General features: G+C 36.5%; 1 protein-coding gene across 1 annotated transcript; it reads right to left on the reverse strand.

Moving 5' to 3' along the window:
• Positions 1–10,001: 10,001 nt before the first annotated feature.
• On the reverse strand, positions 10,002–26,377 carry LOC129282136 (melatonin receptor type 1A-like). Its single transcript, XM_054918064.2, has 2 exons — positions 25,081–26,377; positions 10,002–10,409 (listed from the first exon to the last, which is right to left on the reverse strand). The coding sequence occupies exons 1-2, from the start codon at positions 25,903–25,905 to the stop codon at positions 10,002–10,004; spliced, it is 1,233 nt and encodes a 410-aa protein (XP_054774039.2). The 5' UTR covers positions 25,906–26,377.
• Between the last annotated feature and the right edge of the window lie 32 nt (positions 26,378–26,409).

The raw sequence follows: 26,409 nt of genomic DNA on the forward strand, positions 1-26,409 counted from the left end.
ATACTCAATTAATGATGCTATGTGCTTCCCTAATAGAGCCTGCATACTTTAAAAAAAGTTAGATCTCATGTAAACCGTGCGGAACGGGTGCTGAAGCGGAGAATAGTTCGCAAAGTTACCTACCGTACATTGGTGAAATATCGACTCGAGGAAAACGGCCGATGAAAGCACCATGCATTTCGATCTAGCTATATTCGAGGAGCATTTAAAAGATTGAGCTTTTTTGTTTTGTTTTGTTTTGCCAATAATCATATGCCAAGCTTCATGGGGGATTTTCAAACTCACGACAAAAAGAGAGAGAGAGAGAAAATTATAGTTGAGGAAGTATTGAGAAAGAAGAAAACAGAAAAAAATAGAAAACGTAATATGTAAAGGTTGGGCTGCTTTTGATTACTTTTAATCACATTATATAGCCAAACACTGTTTATTTTGCAATTACATCTTTATATGGTCATGACTAACCAAACATGTACAGCCTTCAGATAAGCTGGATCCGCCCCTGTTGGAGCTGTGATTTTCCTCATTTCTTTCTCTGTCATCGATCTCCATCCTACTTGCATACTAGTAGGCATATTTTTATCACATATTTTTAGTAAAAGCCCTGATTTTAAATTGTGAGACACACCTACTCGATTTTAAATCCTAGTAGATATCCTAATAAAAAAAAAGAAGAGAGAAAAAAAGACGTAGAAAAGAAAATGAAAAAAGAAAGGAAAAAGAACTAAATATTTGAATTTTACTTTATTCAATTACTTTTTTTTTAAAGAAAACAAACGTTAATAATATACAAATATACTTTGCCTTGAGAGTTTCTGGTTAAAACTATGGGCAAGAGGTGACTCCAGAATAGTACTATTCACTGAGGGGCGCAGCCCCGAAGTGAATGGTACTATTGGAGGCACCGAGGCCCATAGTTTTAACCAACGAACGTAGAGGGCAGCAACACACAAGCGTGTTGCTCTAAGGAAGGTCAACTCGATACGCGCATGCAGCTGAGCTGCGCGCATATTTTATTGTTCATGCCAACGAAATCAAATGCCGATCCAATACAACAACAAATTAGTAGCGATCAAGAAACGAATATGAAAGAATATGACTACAACAATATCAAAGATAACATTAAAAAATATGTTGAGGAATATACATAAATATGAAAACATACTTTGACATTTAAAACTTTACAAATATAAGTATCAGGAAACTAAAATCATTGCCAAATCGGTGATTGTTGTTATCAGCGATTTCACCAGACGGCTGTATTAGGTGATTTGCGCCGAGACGATTTTGTGACCACTCGCAAAGCATTTCGGGATTGAATATAACCACCTTATTTTCTCTGAGCTCTTCGCTGAACCCATCATTACTCTATGCTTAAGCTACATTATGCTCCGTCGTCTGCTTAGATCTCAACCCCTAGTCTAGCACTGGTTCTTGTTCTGCTAGGCGTCGAACAGCATATATCTGCAGCCCATAGGCCGTGACTCATTTATTTAACCGGCAGCAATGCCAATGGGTATTAAACAAACTTATTCACGTACATCGATCAGTACCGGTAGTATGTTATTTCTTTTCACCATTTTCTCAAAAACTTATAAATTAAGAAATACATTCCAATCAGTAATGAGTGAAGTCGATCTAACTTAGATCTTGATCATGTTGATCGATAGACCAAAAGCTTCAGTCTCTGTATTTTGGTTGTTCACCGATGGAGATTATAGTAATATGTCAGAAATTGTTGAATATATCCCCAGAAACGGCGATTATTCCTGTCTAGTTGATTGATAGACCCAAGTCTAAAGATCTAACTTTATTAGTCTAACTAGACAAATGCCTTGACCAGTCTCGATCTGTTAAGATGTTGTTCCACACTGGATATCTAACTTTAAGTAGATCTAGAATAGATCTAGCACGACTTGTTGGTATGAGATAGTCTATGAAAAAAAAAAAATAATAATAATAATAATAATAAACTCAAAACAGACGGATTTCACCCTGTCTATGTATAGGACGCCTAAACCTAGACCATTTGAGGGTTGGTCCATGCAAGCTAACTTTGGTTCAATTAAGGCCAGTCTGCATGGGCTAGCCGCTCGGAGGTTATGATTTTTTTAGTCCGTTAAATGCCTACAGGGTAAATTCCTTGAGTCTAACTGTTAGATCTAGACGATTATATGGTTGACAAGTTACCGTTAGGCCTTAGCGTTGGACATGAAATCCTTGAAATTCACTTTAGAAAATGCATATAATCACGACAAGCTCATGCAGTCACTTTGCTCTTTCGCTTTCGAAATTTCTCAACAAAAATTACGCGTTCTGCCGGCCAAGCACAGGCCAGGCCCAGGAAAATTAACAAATTGCAATATGGCAAACAAATTATGTAAAAGTCTTTAAACATTGATTGCAGAGAATCAATGGTCAAATTAAGATATGGATGCTGTCTATCAAATCAACTTTCTGCCCAAAATCAGAAATTAAGATGGTCTAATCTAGCCCCCATCCCTAGTCCAGGCCTACCCTAACTTCAATACTTACTGGATTAGGTCTAACGCAAAACGATGATGGCACTCTGCCAAACGATGTAACATTGCAATCAGTTTCCATCAACTGGCTGATTTTTCTTAGAAATTATTGAAGAAAACCAGGGAAATGTGGATAGGTGGCCGTTTATTTAAGCTTTAATTTGGCTTTGGAAGTTTGGTTGCTCAATCGACCTTCGACGCAACGCAGCCTGGCTGTGCAGCTGCAGCGCAGCGCGCAGCCAATGCAATGCATCCGATGCATGGGTTTTTTTTCGCCGTCCATAGTCTCGGACTCGAAGTTAAAATTTACCGGATTTCGGGGAAACAGCGCCTTTATTTCAGATTTATAGATTTAAAAGTCGAATGAAATTAAAAATTTGAAATCTAACCTTGAACAATCATCGTTGATAAACATCAGCCCTGAAGCCATTGCACTTCAAATCAGACTAGGCAAATTAGACGTCATTGTCTATGTTGCTAGAAGATCTATGACGAGTCGCCTGAAGCCCCAGCGCATCATCAACGTCACTAGCTAGCTGCGCGACCGGCCCAGACTCGGCGTACCCAGGCCAGAAAAATGACCTCGATTATTACGGTGGTTGTCTATGCATTTATTAGTGGTGCAGCGAAATTCAGCAGAAGAAAATAAGAGATAAGAGGTATCCTCGTCATAGACTTAATATTCCAAAATGAGGAAAAATGTCAAAATCATGATAATTCAAGCTAAATATTTTCTTTAAATATCGAAGTAATATTTTTAATATTTATAGCCAGAATCACCGATCTAATAATTGTTCATTAAAAAATATTTGAAATTAACAAATGAAAAAAAATCAACTCGACAAATTTCCCAAAACCCCACCTTATTTTTAGAGTGGTCACAAAATTCGAGCGGAGTTGACCTTCCTTAGAGCAACACGCTTGTGTGTTGCTGCCCTCTACGTTCGTTGGTTTTAACCAGAAACTCGAAATTATGGCAGAGTATATTTGTTTTATATTTTGGATCAAAAATTTTAACAAAAGGAAAAAACAGAATAATGGCTTACCTTTTATCCTCTCTTGTCACTCTCATGGTCTTATGCTCTTTTTAAAAATCATATCCAATTTTAATGAAATCCAAGTTTTAATAGTCAATGAAAATGTCTGAAAAAGTCAAAGCAGAAACTGTAGTCTAAAAACGTAGCCGCGACGTCGCGAGTATCGCCCATGGTAAGCACTCGAGCTCTCGTATACCCCGCTGAATGTTGGTGATTTTGATATCACGCGCATCAGGCGTATGGCGCCGTGACGTCATTTCCCCAAATAGTTTTACTATTTGGGGAAATGACGTCATAAAAATGACGTAATTTTCTCAAATAGTATGCCTAGCTGCCAACATTCCAAAATAGTTGAAAATACACATAATCACGTGAAGCTCTTTTAGCCAATGACCGGAGGATAAATTTTTGATCCAAAATATAATATAATATATATGATGGCGAAAATATGATGATGGTGACTGGTTGCCAAATAAATATAAGAATCCCCTCCCCCACACGTTACGCAACTAATCGCGCGTTTTGAGAATGCATGCTGTATATCCATGAAGCTATTAATAGCTTCATGGTATATCCATAGGGTATATGGGTTTATACAACTCAAACGAAGATTCTTGCCATCTGATTGGTTGAAAGGTGTTCAATATTTGGTCCATTTTTTACTGCGTGCATTTTGTAATTTTCCATTGCACGGTGACCGTGCATTTTTTATTTTTCCATTGCACGGTACGCGCGCTAGCGCTCGCTCAGTATAATCCTTGTATGTCTACTTATTGTGTATGTGTGTGTGTGTGTGTTCGCGCGCATGAAGTTAGCGCAGATCAAACTGACTGTGCGCACTCGACTCAGATCCATGAAGCAATGCGCGTCACAAACATGAAAGCAAAGGGCTGATGAGCTGTCGATACATGGTGTTGTACAACGCCTACTTAGCTTGTTGTACGCGAGCAAATGGGAGGCTGAATGTCAAACATTCGTACCGTTGCACAAAAGACGTACCATCCAAAATGTACCGTCCAAAGTGTACCGTTGCACGACTTTAGGAGGTGACGTCACAATACGATTTAATTCATTGCGCTCGGTAAAAATGAACAATACGCGTATAAGCCAGCTGGCTAAATGCGCAAGGCTGCCCAAGGTCATGTGCGCTTGTGGGATTTTGCTTTCTGCTTTCGGTATTTTTGCTCCCTTTTCATAGATTACTATAGGGATAAACTCTTTGTTTTTTCATATTTTCGCTAAATTTCGAGGCGTTGTACAACACAAATAGCGAATATTCTTATTCGTGCAATGGTGCGAGATTTCGCATTCGGTGAAAGAAAGAAACGCTCTATTCAACTCGGCTCACGCCTCGTTGAATAGAGCATCTTTCTTTCACCTCATGCGAAATCTCGCACCATCGCACTCATGCCTATTCGCTATTTGTATATTATCCACCGACTAGCAATTATCAGAGAAAAATTAGTTGCTGGAAATAGGCCAACCTAATCTTTATCTTGTTATTCCTTTTTTTACATTTTAAAAAACTTTGTAACTTATATGAGTTATATAAAACAAATAATGAATGCAAATATTTGTGCAATGGAAAGAATATTTACATTCGATGAAAGATTAAAAGTTCCATTCAACTCGGCTAACGCCTCGTTGAATGGAACTTTACATCTTTCATCTCATGAAAATATTCTTCCCATTGCACGCATACACATTCATTATTTGTATAATATGCCGCGCCGTACCGTAGCGTTAGCTAGATCAGGGCTTAATCCATGCAAAGTACACGCCGTGGCACATGCGTGCGTAAACCTGACTGCATTTGTATATAGACCATAGAGATGTATACTAATAACGCTACATCTCTATGACATAGACCTATTTAAAGTGATTTTCTGATCAATTTTTCTATCTGATTATGAAAAAGGCCAGAAATGAAAACTCACGGCCAAGATTTCTGTTTTACGGCCAGAATACGGCCAAATTTCTTTGGCCGTGAAATTTTTTTTTTTCACGGCCAAGCTACTTTTTTTACGGCCAGATTTCGGGAAAAAAGGCCAGTTGGCAACCCTGGGCCGCGCGCGTGCCATTTGCATGAAATGGTACATGATCAATATTTTTCTCTCTTTTCCTTTCTCTTTATTTTCAATGATGTTTTTCCAAAAGCATTTTCGCTTATTCAAGTCTACCTTGATTTCAAGTTTCCTTTTGCCTCCTTTCTAGGTATCCCTCTCAGTCTTCATCTATCCTTTCCCGTGGCCGTGCATCCAGTTTGCCCCCCTATACATAGTTTCTCCCTTTACTCATTATTGGAATTCCGGGATTATTAATGTTCTTTCTTACATGTTCTCGGGGGGGGGGGGGGCTTGGGGTTCATGGACCCCAAAAATTCACGACCAAGAAAAAAGGAGAAAACTGAAGGAGAGAGAGAACAAATGGTGAAATGTATTTTCTGAATACTCTTTCAAAATCTATCACCAATTTAGTTTTGTAATAAAGCATACCAAAATTTTTGCTCGCTCAATGCATTCGTTCGCAAAATTTTACAAATCTCCCCCAATGTGCAGGATATCTGGCCCCCTCAAAATTTTGGCTCACAGTTACGTACGCCACTGCATGTTCTTCCTTCCTTCCCTTTTCATTTGGTTTTCCCTTTCTTCTCTTTCTGCTCTTTAAATTATTTCCCAAGTTTATTCCTTTTATTCCCCTTTCCCTTTCTTTTTTTCAGTTCTCCTTTTTCCCGTTTTAGTTTTATTTTTTCGAGAAAATTCTCCAAGGGGGTAAACTGTCTCCTACCCATCCTCGGTTATTTGAGGGGTGTCGGCAAGAAAATATCTTCAATGGATCACAGGTATCATGAATTAAAACAAAATCAATGCTCGTATGCTCGTAAATGACGTCGCAAATAAAAAATAAATACAATTCTAATTACTTTTTAAATCTTTGATGGATTTTCTAAAACCTTCACCAATATTTTTTAACATTTATTCTCCTGTTTTTCAACAAACTTATCGTCAGGATGAACTTCCCCTACAGGTGTAAAAATTATGATATGTACAGGCCATTAGGAATTATGATTGCAAATTTCTTGCAACGCCCGCTTAGTGGAGCTACCATACCAAGGAACAAATGCCACTATACTACCCCTAAATAATAGGCTATATGACCCTATTTGTGTCTGTGTATAATGGTGAGGGGGGGGGGGGGTCGGATATTCATAATTCTTTCCAGGACATAAATCTTTCAAATTAACCGAATTATGGTTTTTCTTTACTGGCCCATATTTGTTGTTGTTGTTGTATAGCCTGATCATTTTTCACTTTAATTATACTTGGAAAAATAAAATACAAACATATATACCCCACACCCTTATCTAGTTCATCATCTTCCCACATTAGTTTAAATATATTAGGCTCACGTATAGACGGTCCTCCCGTACCATAGACCTTGTGTGGCAAATAGAGAGTGGGGACAGTGCATGGCGGATCCGGGGGGGGGGTATACATCCAGCCCCTTTGGAAAATCCTGGATCCGCCCCTGAGTGGGGAATACCCTCATTTGCCTGAATCAATTTACACAATTTATGACATAAATTGCTATTGCCTATACGGAAATAATAATAATAACGATAATGAAAATAATAATAATAATAATTATAATAATGATAATAGTAATATTAATAATGATAATAATAATTATGATAATATAATAATAAACGTTTCTTATATAGCGCTTTAACGCCTCTATATTTATGCGCTTCAAAAGGACTCGGATTTAACCCTGCTTGGCGGTCGTAATTTCTTACAGCGCACACGCATTTCAAGGAATTAGTTCCTACCAGGTACCCATTTACCTCACCTGGGTCGAGTGCAGCTCGATGTGGATAAATTTCTTGCTGAAGGAAACTATACGCCTAAGCTGGGACTTGAACCCATGTACGACCCTCTGTTTTAAAGTCCGGAGACCAATTCACTAAGTGGATTCAAGAAGGAAGTTTAAAGTGCCCCATAAATCAGAATACTTTTGGTACCGCAAACGCCCCTGTGGAATAGTGAAGATCTGAATATTTATTTATGAATCGGCAGCTGTTGAAACGCACATTTCACATGATCATCAACGTTATGATTACAGGGCTTCTCAACACAATACAGTATATAATATCAATTCGATGGGGGGGGGGGGGGGGTCGCCACTGAAAACTTTTTGTCGCCAAATTCTCAAATGCCGTAGGGGAATGACAACGGTAAAACGAGACAAGGAAAAAAAAAGACTAATTAAAAAGGCAAAAGGAGAAAGAGAAAGGATAGAATAAAAAAGAAGAAGATTTTTTATACTTTTCTTCTTTTTGTATTTCCTTCACTTTCTTTTCTGTCTCCTTCTCCTTTCTTTTTTTGTGTCTTTCATCTATTTTATTTCCTGTTTTTCCATTTCCTTTTTTATCTTTTAAAATATGTTATGTACACAATGAACCCCAATAAATCGACAAAACCAAACAAGTCCCTCAGTTTCAGTTTAAAAACTGGTAAGTTGCCCCCCCCCAAAAAAAAAAATGAAAAATAAGAAATAAATAAAATGTGGTACAATATTAAGACAGCAAGGAATTATGAGAGTACAAAGAAATTGTATAAAAGTCATGGAAATGTTTCATAACATGTTTTATTACTCGTTAGACTATTATTACCATCAAGATAATTTTTTACAGTATATTATGCAAAGATGATGCATAACAAATATGTATAGATTATGTTACAAGCACTAGCCATAGTATAATCGAGTTATTTAACTAAATACATGTCATACATGTCTTATCATTCATTATCATCATAATCGAAATCTAAATAAAATTATACTTTATAGTAATCCCAAAAGGCCTCTATGTTGATATAGTATAGTTCCTTGAATCTTCAAATTTTAGGCCTATAGGTGATTATTATGTAAATTTCTGTATTTATATGCTAATTATTATTTATATCATTGAATGTAATTACAAATTATAAAATCAATTTATATAATACTTTCCGTTGCAAATAAAATCTAATTTGGATTTGTACATTATATTATGCGAAAAGATATATATAATCTATTTTCGAACACAAAATATTTAGTAGACCTAATGACACAAACTCATGTATCAAAGTACTCGCAAAATACATTTTCGAAAATTTGTATGCCTCTTGCCTTTCCACAAAAAAAAATATTCTGCTACGGCCACGATGAAAGAAAAAGTGGTTGGAATATGGTATTAATTACTGAATATCATAGTGATATATTTCACACAAAAAAAATCAAATTCATTTTGAAAAATGTAAAATTTTCGATCGATCGTTACTTTTTAGAAATGTTATCTCTTTATACGCCCTGTTCTGCCTTTCAAAAATGTCGGTGTATAAAGCAGTCAAGGCACTTCTCCCACAAACAAAGTGTAACATCCTGATTTCCCGAGATCTCTGATCTGACTATATATTTTTCTGGGAAGTCGAAGATCGGTTTAACAGATTGATGTATCGCAAAGTAAACGGAAAAGAATGAAAAAGTAAAAAGAATAATTTCACTGGCCGCAAAACATGCCGGAAAAAAACTTAAATATAGCTGATTGAGGTAATGACGTTAATTTCGTTTAACAATGACCGAAAGTCCTTCTTGTTTTGTTTAAATATACTTTCAAACAGATTTAGAACAAACATTTCAAATGTATTTGAGCAACACAATACATCAGGAAATGTACAAATTAACATAAATAGTGAGCAATGCAGACTATTGATTTCTATAACTTTCCCCAATTAATGTCCACAATACATACCTCCCTCATATACAAAGCTATATATATATACAGTTCTAAACATAAGAAATAACTTCTCGTCTGAAAAATAAACTGTTTGATAGGTTCCGTACTTTGAACCACAATTTCCGGGGTTCACATCTCATCACAACACTCTTTGATCTTTAGAAAGGCGCATTAATAATCTATTTATTTATTTAGCTATTAATTTATTTAGCTATTTATTTATTCATTCATTCATTCATCCATTCTTTCATTTGTTTATTCATTATTTATTCATTCATTCATGCATAACATGTTCACAATGTATAATCCCTTCTTTCCACCCGGGTGCGTGGGTGTTTCATAGTTACGAGCGTCTTTAAGAACGACTGGTGAACCTTTATTACGTACTAAATAATCACCATTTACCACAAGAAAGGATCACCATTCGTTCTTAAAGTCGCTCTGAACTTACGAACAGCTTTATGAAACGGCCCCAGGAGTATAAGATAAATAAGTATCCGATAGGAAGGTATTCATTGAATGCTGAATCGCCTGATCGGATCTAGCCGTGCTGTTACTTATGGCCAGTATCTTTTTTTAATATTATTTTGTAACGGGAGAGATTGTTCATTTTCCAGTCCCAGTTTAGTCAAACGAATCTTTTGAAAACAGTGGATAAGAAAAAAAGGTTTACACTGCTAAGTCCTGTGAATTATCGAGAGTTCTTTCGCAGCTAAGAGACACAGGAGTGGTTGTACCATTCTCATTTTGCCTTGTCGCACTATGGAAAGCACTTGCATCAGGGATATTTGAATCCCTACTAAATCTGGCAGTGAGAATATTCCACATAGCAGATTTGAAGAGTGGATGCTTGGTCCCGTAAATGATAGGGTTTAGACATGTACTGGAGACGAGGAAGATCATTGCCAGTGGGGCGCCGTCAAACCCGATGTCCGCAAGGATGCAAATTCCGTAGGGTATGATGCAGATGAGGAATCCCAAGAACACGTAGAAACAGTTCTTGGTGATGCGAGATTCCAGTTGGCTGTAATTGCGCCGAAGGGAAATCTTTTTCAACCTGCTTTTGAGTCCACCAATCTGTAGGAGAACAAAGTTAAACTATGGTGATGACTAGTAAGTTCATCTATGAAGGAAAATGGTGAAAACAACATTAAACACACACACCCCACACCATGGGTGTCGATCGGTATTCTTGGTTGGGGGGGATGATTGACACAAATATTCTTGTGGATGGGGATCTTTCAATATTACCCCCAATAAAATCACAAAATTTAATTTGTGTTACAACTAAGCCCAGTGGCGTACCGTGGGTCATGGCATTGGGGGGCACCAGCAAAAATTTTGAGTCACTTAGTGAGCGCGCGAAGCGCGCTCAGTTGCCAGGTATACTGACCTAATAGACACACTTTAAGGACAGTGCCATATATTAAACAGATATGTATCTCACTGATGAAATAATGCGAGCACGAAGCGCGAGCTTAAAATTTTTGATATTCGGACGTAAAAAGGGACATTATAATCAACTTTTTGTAATCATGATACTTACCTGTCTCGCTAAACAATGCGAGCGCGAAGCGCGAGCTGAAATTTTTGTATATATTGACCCCAAACAGGGAGATTTTAAGGAATATATTTAGGGAATCCACTACATATCTCACCACAGTCATCTAATGCGATTGCTAAGCGCTTGCTGATTTTGTTAGAATTACACATGAAGCACTTGAAGTCATTGTAATCATGATTATTAACATACGCATCTCAATAATCAAATATTGCGAGCGCGAAGCGCGAGCTGAAAATTTAGGAAATTCAGACCTGAAAAGGGGCATTCTAAAGCTTGTTTGTAGGAATTCACTAAGACCATACGTATTTCATTAACCAAATGATGCGAGCGCGAAGCGCGATCTGAAATGTTTTGATATTGAGATCAGAAAAAGGGACATTTTAAGGACTGATTCTAGGAATTCATGGAGAGCAGACATATCTCACTAACGCGAACATAAGCACGGACAAGAAATGTTTTATATTAAGACCTTAAAATGTGGCAATCACTTTAAGTTGTCATGAAAAGAAGCATACTATTGCACATAAAATAATAATTCGAAGTGCGAGGAAGTATATTGAAAACAGGAGGTTTTAGTGCCACAGTATTATATATCTCGTTAAAGTTAAACAGACAATGTGAGCACCAGGAACAATGAAGACATGGGCCCTAATCAAATTATCTTTCATAAAGTTATGAAAAATGCGTCTTATGTAATATAACAGAATTATAGTATAATCTAGCATAATAATGAACAATAATTTCTTCTTTCCCATTACATTCCCTTCCTATCTCCCTCTTTTTCTCCTTTTCCTCGTTTTTTTTTGTCAGCCGATTGGATGAGCATGTGCCCCCCATGCCCCCCCCCCCCCCCCCGTAGTTACCCCACTGAGTGAGCCTATTCTAAACTCATACGAAAGAAAAAATGCCAAAAATTGTCTGGACCATGTACAAAGTGATCTGTTTATTGAGCATGATGTATACAACTTCTCTCTTAAATCTAACCCGACTGGCAATATCTTTTTTCTTCTTAATGCATGATGATGAAATGCAGATTCGGACAAATTAAGACTAGCACAAATTACAAACTGTGTGGCTTCTCGTGCGCCATCGGGCTTACCGTCAGACGATTTTAACCCTGGATTTTAACACGTTTTAAATATTTTATAAGTGCATGAAACAAAACAAATATAAAAACAATCAAAACTCAACTGTCATGTTATAATATTTCTCCAACATCTTCTTGAATCATCATTGTGTAATATCAGCTAATATATGTGTTAAAATGAAATTAACATACCGCATGAGTGTGCTCATATAGAATGCAAAACTGCCATCCCTTTCCAAACTAAAAAAAGATTTCTTTTTGCCAAAATAAGAAAATATCAACCAAGTTTAGTTACTAGTATTCAAGTCCATAACAATAACAAGAATAACATGGAAAAAAAAACCTCTGATGTTCATATCCGAAGATACGCTTTAGAGAGAAATGAATGATTATTCTTTCTGAAACCATTAATTGATTTCACTTATTAAAAAATTGTAAAAATATGATCATATTATATTGAGCTCACTGAACCTCAATATTTTCATGAGAGGTATCTGATGGGGTCACATGATAAAATGTTTAATATTCAAAAGGGTTGTAGATTAAATGGGACAAATATCATGCACTTGGATGTGGGGAGGGGTAAATCTGAGAAAAGTTTTTTGTACTTTTTCAAGATCTACCCCTCTAGGATTTACATCCATGGAGGTTTCCCTATTTATCTTGCCACCCTTTTCCACCCGTTTATTTTTCCACCCTTTTGAATTAATTGATTTCTTAAAATTAATTTATTCACCACTGGTGGTATGGAACACCCTATCAACAATTTTTTTTTGTCGGGGTCCTTTTATGTCATGTGTTTAAAAAATATCATATACCGGTATATAAGCATTTCATTCTTTTTCATCTTGAACCTCCACCCATCTGTTTAAAAGCCCTGGAAAATAATGTTTTTATTTAATAACAATATACACAAATTGCGAGGGAAACAAACTGATTGATGGCATACTGTAATCATCACTATAATCATCATTATCAAACTTTTCATTTTTTCATCATCATTATTACAATTTTTCTACCCTGAATTGTTGGGGGGGATGATAATACAGGCCATCCCCCCCCCCCCCACTTGAAATATTGGGGGGGATATATCCCCCCATCCCCCCCGTGATCGACACCCATGCCCCACACACCGTATTACAGATGCACCCGCACTGGAAAAACTCCGGTGTTGATTTAACTATAATCTATATATGTCCACACCAGAGAAGTGTTAAACAACACCGGTTTTGGTATTAGTCTAACACCAGATAGGTATTTATACAACACCAATTATTTTTAAAACAGCAACGGTTTGATTCCAAACTGGTGTTGTTTCAATACTTCTCTGGTGTGGACATAATTATATAGATTCCGGGCTGGTGTTAAATCAACACCGGAGTTTTTGCAGTGCGTTGAGTCTGGTTATAGCATCACATTGTATATACTGTAGTTAGTTAATGCCAGGGGCATTTTATGAATATGTTCATCAGTAATGTTGTGCAGGACTTAATGCACGACCGAAGACATGTTATTTTGAAAGAACCCAAATTTCCCCTGGTCTTTCACGAAAGATGAATTATATTTCCCAAACCAAAGATCAAATTTAGACAAAATAATAGTAAACTTTGAATTCGGGTCTATGCTCGTAAACAAGAATTTAAATAATCATAGATCGAATTTTAACTTATGTCATTGGAATCTAAATGCTTTAGGATGACATTAGATTACCATCCAATAACCATTCTGAAGTCAGTTAGATCATGGACCATGGTTCGATTGTGTGCAAACAGTAAATTTGTGCGTAACAGTACTTACGAACAACTTAATCAAAACCCAGTTGGTCAAAGACGAAAGATAAGGCTACAAGGAGTTGTAAAGCGAAATTTTAAACATAAAAAGAGCCATAACGCTATTATCTTGCATCATATTTAAATGACTTTCATCGTTATAAATAACGTGTCTTGTTTTCCCCATTATTCAAAACCACTGGCGTAAATCCGGGGGGGATGGGGGGATATATCCCCCCCACTTTTCGAGGAGGGGGGGGGGTGGCCTGTACAAACATCCCCCCCCCCCACTTTTTACGAAAGAAATGAAAAAAAAAATCACAAGAGCTAATTGTTTTATTGGTGAAAATTCTTCCAAAAATACCGCTTAACAAATAAAATAATACTATTGAATCATAAAATGCAAATAAAGAGCCAGTTCACCATTTCCAAACGAAATACTTATGTCCTTATTATAACATTGAAGAGAAACCCCCGTTTCTTCCAATTCATCAATGTTGGGGTCTTTGGGAAGGGATTAAGATGGAATGTCAAAAATTTGTTGAATGTAATCTCTAATAAAACCATTAAACCATCATGCTTGGGGTAAAAAAGATAATAATATTGGAGGGGTATTTGCCATATGGACATACAGTGGCGTAACTACGGGGGACATGGGGGGCACATCCCCCCCCCCCCCCATCGGCTGACCAAAAAAAAAAAAACGGGGAAAGGGGGAAAAGGAGAAAAGAGGGAGAAAGGAAGAGAAACGTAGTGGGAAAGAAGAAAATATTATTCATTAGAATGTTATATTATATTATAACTATGTTAAGTTACATTACATAAGAAACATTTTTATCATAACTTTATGAAACATAATTTGCCCAGGGCCTACGTCTTCATTGTTCCTGGTGCTCGCATTGTCTGTTTAACGAGATATATAATCCTGTTGTACTAAAACATCCCGTTTTCAAGTCAATATAAACCAAATATATTTCCTAGCACTTGAGTTATCATTGTTTTATGTAGTGACATATGCTTCTTTTTCATGACTCAAAAGTGATTGCCCCATGTTAAGGTCTTCGTATATATGAAACATTTCCTGTCCGTGATTACGTTCGCATTAGTGGATTGGTGAGATATGTCTGCACTTCATGAATTCCTAAAATCAGTCCTTAAAATGTCCCTTCTTCTGATCTGAATATCAAAAATTTTCAGCTCGCGCTTCGCGCTCGCATCATTTGGTTAATGACATACGTATGGTCCTAGTTAATTCCTACAAAAAAAAACTTAGAATGCCCCACTTCAGGTCTGAATTATCTAAGTTTTCAGCTCGCACTTCACGCTCGCATTATTTGATCAGTGAGATACATATCCGTTTAATGACATTGTCCTTAAAATGTCTCTATTAGGTCACTCACTCAGTCATTCAAAAATTTTGCTGGTGCCCCCCCCCCCCCCAATGCCGTGACCCACGGTTGCCACTGTGGACATATCAATGACAATTCCTTGCATATCTAAAAACATGATTGCAAAAAAATGCCAAAATATTTCAGTCATCCCCCCACCCATCAACACGGATTTACGCCAGTGTTCAAAATAAATTAGTTCTTCTTAGCATGCTTAGGGTGGACTTGGCTTTTTAGCTGTTATGGCGTGAACTATCAATTTTCCAGAAATTCACCTAAAGTTGATGGTAGATGGCGCTTGATCTTATATAAAAAAAAAATAAACAGGATAAATTAGCCTACCAGGATACTTATTTTTTTCAAAGACCAATTAAAAAGCACTACCGGATTTTAAAAGAAATCACAGCAAACTGTCAATAAAATCCGTTCATTGTAGAATCATCAGGTCTGGATATTGTTACATGTACCAGGGTTGCACAGTAGCTAGATAAGTTCCTTAGCGATCAGGTTTTCAGGATATCTAAAGATGAATCCAGCCTAAGATCAAATAACTACCTGCACGCCAAAGCCAAAAACAAGAAAGGCCTGACTTGACATATATTTTCTTTAGAAAAGTGTCGATTGACTGTGTTAAACAGTTTTCCAACTGCAATCATTTTAATACTTGTAATACTTTTAGTCATAACTTCCCTTTTCCAACCTTGCGGAGGTTTAGCCGAGATTCGATATCCTGTTCAACTGTCTTGTTTTCTTCATAGTAATGCCTGCATAATATATCAAATTATGCTACTGATATTTAACAACTTCCTCGTAGCCACAGCTTTTTTACAATGTAAAGGGGTTGTCTTTAGAGAAAACTAAATTACGTCAATATACCTTTTCTGCTAACGAAAAATCTGCCATCAAACTATATATCACTCGTTTCTTGGGCTTAAAACAATAAAGTACGTGAACGTGCACTATGAATATAATGTTCTTATGATCATCATATTTAGGCATATGTATTATTATTTTTGTTGTTAATTTATCATATACTTATTGTCTTGAAAATGTGGATCAGAAAACCGACTCAATTTGTTGTGAACGTATATGTGTTGGAGAAGAACCGAGTTGATAACAGGGAGATTTTATTCATATATACAGTATATATACTAATGTTTTTCAAATTTGATATTGAGCGATCCGGTGTCAAACCATAGTGGATTTTTGTAAACATGTTTACTTTCAATGCAGGGTAGGGGACGAGAATATTTCAAAACTCCATAACCATTCATTCCTCATTCCTAGAATACTCTTAACTTGTCCCTTCCTTCTTTTCTACCCCATTTTTTAAATCATAACGAGGACGTACTCCACTGCCAGTACCCCACCCTCTTAAGTGCAATGCCTGTTCAAAACTCTTTAAACCTACTTTAAGAAATCCGGCTTTAATGAGAAAACATAGATATGAATATCACTCTTAATAATTTTACTGGTATACTCTTCCACGCAAGTGTCAGATCATGTCAATCTTTTCGTGATTCTTTCTCTCTTTCCCTCGTAATAATTCTCTAAAAATATGGACCATTAAAAAATAAATATATTATTTGGTTCTAAGAATGCACGTCAATCAGTTAGACAGAATTTATATCGCAGCTGCTATCACGATACACTATCACGATAGTGCCGTGGCCGAGTGGTCAAAGGCGACTGCACCATGAAAGTCCGGGGTTCGATTCCTGGCACTGCCCTTATCCAAGGCATTTCCTTAAAATTAACATTGCTCTTTCATCTTGCATCAAAGACACTGTAAAAAAAAATTGGTGCGCGCCAAATTATAATGCAGAATTTTGAAACACACTGAAAAATTTACTATTTTATATGTTTGATAGTATTTTTATATCAAGTTTGATGGTTTCATAGTTTTTCAAATACATTTTTACAGTGGATTCATAAATTTTTCATTATTTCAAAATTGTTGGGCGGGGCAAATTGAAATGTTTGCCGCAACCCAATATTTTCATTGCGATCATCCCCTACTCTCCGCCCCATGATAGAAGCAACATGTATAATTATTTGACTCTATTCATTACAATATCAGTTAAAAAAAAAGAAGAAGAGAATTTTGTGCTATAAAGGGCAGCGATTATTGGGTCGTATTCTCTTGCAGCTTATTTGCATATTGAGTATCCCATTCAGTAATTAACGCTGCTGCAGATTTACATATTTTGGAAGTTCATAAAGAGCTCAAAATGCAAGGTTTCACTTCAAACATTTTCTCCCTGGTCACCACATTCCCTCGTAATATTTCAAGGGGTGTCATTGACATTAAAACCCCATCTCCTGCCATGTTCTATTTATACCCTTTTACGTTCAGTCTTTAATTAAAGACTTTGAATTGTGAGAATATCGCTTAAAAAACAACAACTGGAGAGAGTGAAAAACACAAACCCATTTCCTGATAACCAGTCCTACTCCCCCCCCCCCCCCCTTATCGTTAAATGCCCTTATCTACATCTATAACACTCATCAAGCCCTGATGCAGTTTTGATGTTTTCGCTCGGTCGCTACGCTCCCTCGCATGATATTAGAAATATTTTTATAGGGAGAGTGGGATATCTGCTTGGTCAGTGTAAGGCTACCAACAATAGCCCATTTCATTGTATTGAATAAACCAACATTGGAAATTTCTTAAGCCCCCAGAAGTCCCCCCCCCAAAAAAAAAAAAAAAAAAAAAAAAAAAAAAAACTTAGTCTAGAATCGCGCCTGATTAGAATACCACACAAGAACCATTCAGTTAAATTGTGTGCAAACAATGAATTTGTGTGTAACTTACGAACAACTTTATCAAAGTCAAATGAGTCTAAGACGAAAGATGAGGCTGCAAGGAACGTTGTAAAGCGAAATTTTATACATAAAAAGAGCCATAACGCTTTTACCTTGCATCATATTGAAATGAATTTCATCGTTATGAATAATATGTGTCTTATTTTCCCCATTATTCAAAACAAATTGGGGCTTCAGCCCCCCCACTTTTTTCCAAAACCGTGTACAAAAACGTAAAAATTACCATATGATTGTGATTTTTAGCATGGTCAGCCCCCCCCCCCACTTTTGGCTCAGCCCCCCACTTTGAAAACCGTTCCGCGGCCCCTGTAGCATGCTTAGGGTGGACTTGGCTTTTTAGCTCTTGTGGCTTCAACTGTATCAATTTTCCATAAATTCACCTAGAGTTGGTGGTAGATGGCGCTTGATCTGAGATCAAAATTTTTAACAGGATAAATAAGTCTAACAAAATACATTTTCAAAGACCAATTAAAAAGCCCTGCCGGATTTTAACATAAATCACAGCAAACTGTCAATAAAATCTATTCATTAGAATCATCAATAATTACAAGGATATTGTTACATGATACCACAGAGTTGCACAGTAGCTAGATAGGTTCCTTAGCGATCATGTTTTCAGGATATCTAAAGATGAGTCCAGCCGAAGATCAATAACCACCTGCACGCCAATGCCAAAACAAGAAAGGCTTGACTTGAAATATATATAAAAAAAACATATCTTGTCTCTGTTAACATTTTCCCAACTGCAATCATTTACACTTGGAATACTTTTTTGTCATAATATAATTTTCCTTTTCCTATCTCGCGGAGGTTTTGCCTAGATTCGATATCCTGTTCAACTGTTTTATTTTGTTTTCTTTACAGTAATGTCTGCATAGTATATTAAATGAAGCTACTGTTTTTTTTTTACCAACTTCCTCGTAGCCATCGTTTTAAAACATATACGGAGGTCGCCTTCAGAGAAAACTAGATTACTTTAACATGTCTTACGAAAAAATTGCCATACAACTATACATAACTCCCGTTTCTTGGGCTTAAAACAGTATTAGTACGTTAACGTGCACTATGAATATAATCTCCTATTATAGATGGGTTTTGAAGTAAATTTAGCTTGGTTGCCACCTTCGCAACCTTGGGTAATTTTTTTTAATTAGCGTAATCAACATACTTTATATATGTAATATGCTGCTAATCTAAAACCAGTAAGACTAAACACATACAGAATACCATTTTTTTCTAAGGGTTTCTGTGACGAGGAATTCATTCATGACCTAAGTTTTTATTTTTAGGTAAAGCAGTCAATCAGCGTAATTAGCATTAGGAGCTAATTAGCATAAGTGTAATATAGGACTCTTTTGTGAATGTACATTAAAAAAATGCCCATGGTTGCCAAGGTGGCAACCAAGCTAAATTTACTTCAAAATCCATCTAACACAAATCAAACCAAAAAACCTTGTATTTAACAACTTGTCCAGGGGGTCGTTTCATAAAGCTGTTCGTAAGTTAAGAGCGACTTTAAGAACGAAGGGTGATCCTTTCTTACGCGCTAAACCATCGCCAATGAACATGTTGGTATACACTGTACCATTTACCACAAAAATGATACCAGTCGTTCTTAAAGTCGCTCTTAACCTACGAACAGTTTTATGAAACACTCACCTGGTCATCTACATGGTATTCTGTACTGGACTATAAAGAAATCCGGCTTTTAAAGATATGAATATTACTCTTAATAATTTTATTGGTATACTCTTACACGCAAATGTAAGATCATGTCAATCATTTCTTGATTCTTTCTCCCTTTCCCTTGTAATACTTAAAGATATTCTTTAAAAATATGGATCATTGAAAAAATATATATATATTTGGTTCTTAGAATGCATGTCAATCAGCTATCACGAACCACTATTAACTATTAACGAGCAAAGTGTCGTGGCCGAGTGGTCTAAGGCACCCGATTACACCATGAAAGTCCGGGCTTCGATTCCCGGCACTGCCCATGACTACGGCATTTTTATAAACATTGCTTTTTTTTATCTTGCATCAAATAAATAAAAATGCTTCATGCATTATTGATATCAAAGTATGCACGTGTTTAAAAAATATATACAAAAATAAATAACATGAATAGGCCTTTATATTTTCAATAAAAAATATTTTATCTTCACGATATATGTGCTTTTCTTTTATCAGTTTTACTGGGGTCTTTAAGATTCTTCGTCACATTAAAAAGTACATTTCATTGAATTTTATAGTTTAAAATGTGAGGAATTCATTAATTAGTTTCAATGTAAGTATTGACCGAATGTTATGATGGGACTTTTTGCATTTACGATGCACGACGCCTCAAGAACATAGAAAACGTATTGTCAAAGCCTTACATGACGAAGAGTCTTTGTCGAAAATTGATGAATCAAAACAGCAGTTTTGTCTGTGACTCCGGCATGCTGGACAAACTACATATCTGCATTTTTTTCGCAATTAGCTCCTAATGCTAATCACGCTGATTGACTGCTTTACTTAGAAATAAAAAACGTTGGTCATGAATGAATTCATCATCACAGGAAGCCTTAGAAAATGGTATTCTTATATGTTTTCAGTCTTACTGGTCTTAGATTAGCAGCATATTACATAATATATAAAGTATGTTAATTTCATGATTATGCTACTTATGCTAATGTAAAAAAAAAATGCCCAAGGTTGCCAAGGTGGCAACCAAGCTAAATACACTTCAAAACCCATCAAGAACACAAATTAACTAAAAAACCTTGTACTTAAAAGCTTTTCCAGGTCACCTACATGGCCTATGGGGCTGTCTACTGGACTATAAACGAACCCGACTTCAATGAGAAAACATAGATATGAATATCACTCTTAATAATTCTACTGGTATACTTTTTCACGCAAGTGTCAGATCATGTCAATCTTTTCGTGATTCTTTCTCCCTTTCCCTCGTAATACTTAAGAGATTCTTTAAATATATTTGGTTCTTAGAATGCACGTCAATCAGTTAGAATTTATATCATAGCTATTATCACGATACACTATCACGGTAGATTAACGAGCGAAGTGCCGTGGCCGAGTGGTCTAAGGCGCCCGACTAAGCCATGAAAGTCCGGGATTCGATTCCCGGCGCGGCCCTTAACTACGGCATTTTTATAAACATTGCTCTTTTATCTTGCATCAAACAAAAGAAATGCTTCATACATTATTGATATCAAAGTGTGCATGTGTTTCAAAAATATATATATATATAAGCAAAAACACGGATAGGCCTGTATATTTTCAGTAAAAAAACTATTTTATCTTTACGATAAATTATACATGGGGTCTTTAAGATTCTTCGTCACATTTAACAAAAAATACATTTCATTGAATTTCATTGTTCAAATGCCGTGTGAAATGGAAATGTTAAAATCGGCACCTGAAATTTGTTAATCAGTTTCAATGTAACCATTTTCCGAATGTTATAATGAGGTTTTTCGCTTTCACGTCAAAAGCCTTACAAGACGAAGAGTCCTTGTCGAAAACTGGTGAATCAAAACATCAGTTTTGTCTGTGACTATGGCATGCTGGACAAACTACATATCTGCAATTTTCCGTCGGATTCACCAATTTTCGACAAAGCCCTCCAAGCTGTTCATTGTCATTTGACGTCCATTTTCATTTAATTTACTCTGTTCTATATATAGAATCCGCCCCCGTTGCAATGAACTCCCTATAGTGTTTCCTCTAAAACCCAATACCATTTTAGCGATATCATTTCCTTGTTCGTAACCACACATGATACATACAAGATATTGTGATATGCAAGTTTCCAAGAACTTTAAAAGTCAATGCCGAGTAATTTTTATAATAGGCCTAAATCAAATCAAGAATTTCCTTTTAGACACGGATTCGTAAAAAAATAATAAACCAACATATTTTGTTAACGCTTTTCAAATGCCACATTGTCCGTGATGCAGCTTTCTTGGTCGTCAGTGAAAAGGAAAGTGGCAAGGGACGGTCAGTATGAAAGAAGGGGGGGGGGTGTGGTGGAAATTTTTGGAGATGTGATATATATTTAGGTTCATGGATTTAGATTGAACATTTAGAATAGACACTCAAAAATGCAACAGGGCATCACCTTTAGATCATCTTGCCCTCTCCCAATCGAAAAACATGATACCATCCCTGCCAGACATTATTCTTAGACAACAAACAGGTCCCGATTTCGTTTGGCAAACATTGTAAGACCTTCCTGCTCAACCGGAAGGCAGAGTAGAACTTTGTATTGAGTTCAAATCTTATTTTATCCCCTTATTCTTATTATTAAACATATGGATCAAAACATAAATAAGAAAAATAGACAAAAAATCAACCCAAATTAGTGCAAATTCGTATCTCTTTGCTTTTCTGAAATAGTCTGAAATACTCGGTTTCACGGCGCCATTTTCTGAAACTAAAAACCATCCACCTTTCCATAATACGGATTACGGAAAGTAGCCATGCAAAATAATTTCCGCTAAACATCCACAGTGAAAAAGCTGTTTACAACGCTGTTTACTATTATGAGCCAAACAGTAGTTGTTTAGCAGTTTACACACTATGTTTAATTTATTGAGAGTTTAATATTAAAAGTTAAACTTTGTACACTTGTATAAATCGTTAATACACGTTTAAACGATTAGGCGTGGTTGTTTAAACCGATTAACAACTTCTGTAAAAGTTCATCTAGTAAAAGCGTTGTATAAAATTTCAAGCACTGTGTAGAGTTTGACTATTCTAATAGTCATGAAGTCATAGGCCCGTATTCTAAAGTCTAGTTTAATTTAAGTATGGAGAGCCAATTGTGACATAAATCACTAACGATAGAGACATAATATTTCAGCTCATTTGACTCTCAAATCATTTTCCATTGTCTAGGAAGTATAAGTTAATTGCTATCAACACTGAAGAATCAGCAAATAGCACAGAAAACATACAACTTAATAAAATAATTTTTACCATTTTGGCTTCCCATAGTTTAAGCACAGAGTTTGACAATTGTCTTAGTTAAAGGGATGATCCGGGCTGAAAATATTTATATCTAAATAAATAGAGTAATATTCACTAAGCAAAATAATGAAAATTTCATCGAAATCGGATGACAAATAACGAAGTTATTGAATTTTAAAGATTTGCATCATTCCGGTGAAACAGTTTTAGGCATGTCTTCATGAATATTCATTAGGTGGGCTGATGATGTCATATCCACTTGTTCTTTTGTATTTTATTATATGAAATTAGGTTTATTAAAAAAAAATTCTGTCAAGAACTAAAACAATTGGATTGACAACTGATTAAGTGCATTAGTTATTTATTGCCACAACTTATTTCATCATAATGGAGACACATCACTTACACATGTATGAAAAGTGAAATAATTTTGATTTCATGTAATAACATAAGAAAAAGGAAAATGGGGATGTGACATCATCAGCCCACCTATTAAATATTCATGACGATGTGGATATGACTGTTTTCACAAAATATTTATAAACTTTGAAATTCAATAACTTCGTTACTTGTTATCCGATTTTGATGAAATTTTCAGCATTGTGCTCTGTGAATTTTACTCTTTTTATTTAGATATAAATATTTTCAGCCCGGACCATCCTTTTAAACCCGACTTCAGAATACGGGCCATAGTGATCTACTGACGATCTAGTATATGACTGCATAGCATGACTCTCATGATTTTGCAAAGAACTGAATATGATTTTGGGGAGCCAAAACGACATAATCATTCCCCACATTACCCATTGTCTCAATCAAATTTCATTTTGAAACAGGGTATAGGCCTAATTTCATTGTGGAGCTATACACTGTATATTGTCTCGTGCATATACGCGTCTCACTAATTTCGACGAAGATGGGAAGGAATTCTAAAGATTTACCGGTTAGTCAATGCAGTATAATCCCAATTAGCGTGATTAGTTCAATTGAGAACCAAACCAAACAGCAATATAGCATTACAAAGTAATTGACATCTACTCCTTCCAATATATATTAGGTCGATGTCGTCATGCGGAGAATGGGACGAGGGTGGGCATCATAATCTTTTCTCACCTTTTCCCTTTTTGGGGAAGCTTGTTACTGAAAGACTGAAAAGTGCTTCCATATTGTTGGTGTTTACATGTAAGTTGATAAATGGTGATATATGAATTAAATATCGCCCTTGCCGTGCTCGTTGGTATCTACTGACACTGCTCTACAGTGCATTAAAAACCTATATTCGATGGGGAAAAAAATGAAATTAATTTAAAAAGTCGCTACCGTGGGGGGGGGGGGGGCAGCACACCCTCCCACGCAATACAACCCCCCCCCCCTCACTTTCACGAATCTGACGCCCTTGGTGCAAGCGCATTCGAAACGCGCGATTATATTTCTATCGTGTCAATCGGGGACAATTCAGCTGATAATGATATTTTATGTAGCACTTAATACATCGGAACGACGCCTCATATTTATTTTATAGCTTCAGCCATAAACTTCCATTGTGCTCGCTAGTATCAATGAAATCGTATTGTTTATGATAGGTATATTATTCATATTTACATTTTACTGTTTCTGCAAATTGATTAAAGAAAACATTTAAAAAAATGAAATAGCCTTTATGCAAGTGCGGACCGCGTCTAAATGGATTTTATTACATTACAAAGATTTACATGTATATATGTGAACATGACATGTTCGAATGGCAACCCTTTTGTCCCGTATTTGGAACCCTCGAGAAAAAAGGTTCTAAAAAGGGTTCTTCATACTGTTATACGTGATCAAGAACCTGAATGGTTTTATAAGCAGATAAAGAATCTATACAGATTCCAAAGGGGCTGTTTAAGGTAAGTTAGATTTTTTAGTGAGCCTTTGAAAGTACCAAAATACGGGACAAGCATAGAACTTTCTAAGAACTCATTTTCTAAGGGTGTATGGAGGTCTCCGTCCTACCATCTTACGGAAAAACACATTCATTTCACCCATTCAAGTCCACAATTTTACTGGATAAAAATAATTTTTACAAATCATGGGTTATCTTAATGGACGAAAACTTAGCAGTCCCCCTTTCAGGATGCAGTAACATATACAAAATTACCTGACTCTTTTTCGCTGTTTTTCCATCATTCGTTTCACTCTCCGTCTTCAGCTCGGATGATGTCATTGAGCTTGGCTCTGGCCGTGTTGGTCTTCGAGCAACCATCGACATCATACTCGTGGCCGTTTTGTTCTGACGTCGAATGTGTAATCGGACGAAGACGTAAATACGGATGTAACATACGACGACTATAACAAGAGGTATGCAAGATAGGACGAGTCCTTGAATGTAGACGAATGTGTGAGCTGGGTTCCCATTACTGTCGAAGTCCGTATCGCTGCAGATATTGGGACCTTTATCGAAACCAATGACGATGTCACCTGTGAGGTAAGGTATGATGACGCACGAAAGTGGGAACAACCATACGAATGCGATGTTGACAATGATGGTCGAGGTTTGGTAGAGAACTCGATATAGGCGTGCCGACATCGTCACGAGGACAAGGCGGTTGACGGCGATGGCGACCAAGTTCCACACGCTACTACCTTGGCTGGTGAAACGGACAATAGCGTTGATGATGCACATCCAGTTCGGCATCGGCCATCCTGTCTTGGAAAGGATACCCGCCGCTAGGAAGGGTAGCATCAGACAAGTAGTCAGGTCACTGACAGCAAGACTACCGATGAAGATGTTGGTGTGACTCCGCATCTTGGGAATCTTGACAAGCACGACCAATATGATCAAATTTCCGAAGAATCCAAATATCGCCACCAAGATGAAATAGATTGAGATTATAACTCGTCCTGCATAGTTTACGTCATGTAGTTCAGTTTGGTTGATATCCATCGCTGTTATCTCCAAAGTAATAAACTCACCATCAACCATGTAAGCAATTATAAGTTGGTTGTGGCACTCAAATTATGATCATGAAAACTTGATAGAGTTAACACCGACAAGTTGCCAGAAAAACCAGCGCCGAACTTAGAAGCCGAAATTAGGACCTCGAGAACTCAGTGTATAACTCCAGTCTAAATTATCCGATCCACCTGGCTGCTTCACGTTACATACCTTTAAATGCTCTTATCAACCGATGTATCTGAATATCAAACTGCAAGGACATAGATTACAAGGAATATGACTGCAGAATCGGAAGTTACATTTCCAAGTAGGCCTATATCCTTTCGTATCTCTGCACATTCACAGTACCATCCTTTTTGTCCTACCTTCCTATGTCCAGGTGAAACTTCGGCGAATCCCATATCACATTAAATAGAACAAAATATAGGCCATGTATCAAGTACAGAATTTAAGTCCAATTTATCATATAAGTGATTGATGGAAGTTTGGACGATATTCTGTCAACACTAATGACTATTCGATGATTCTCGT

The sequence above is a fragment of the Lytechinus pictus genome, chromosome 18 (assembly GCF_037042905.1).
Source record: "Lytechinus pictus isolate F3 Inbred chromosome 18, Lp3.0, whole genome shotgun sequence".
Taxonomy (NCBI): Eukaryota; Metazoa; Echinodermata; class Echinoidea; order Temnopleuroida; family Toxopneustidae; genus Lytechinus; species Lytechinus pictus.

What these genes read in the sequence shown, in the direction of transcription:
- LOC129282136 (XM_054918064.2), bottom strand. Translation starts at nt 25,905, where the DNA reads ATGGTTGATGGTGAGTTTATTACTTTGGAGATAACAGCGATGGATATC. An exon ending in AAACAGCGAAAAAGAGTCAG is followed by an intron (nt 10,410 to 25,080) that starts GTAATTTTGTAT and finishes GTTCTCCTACAG; the next exon opens with ATTGGTGGACTCAAAAGCAG.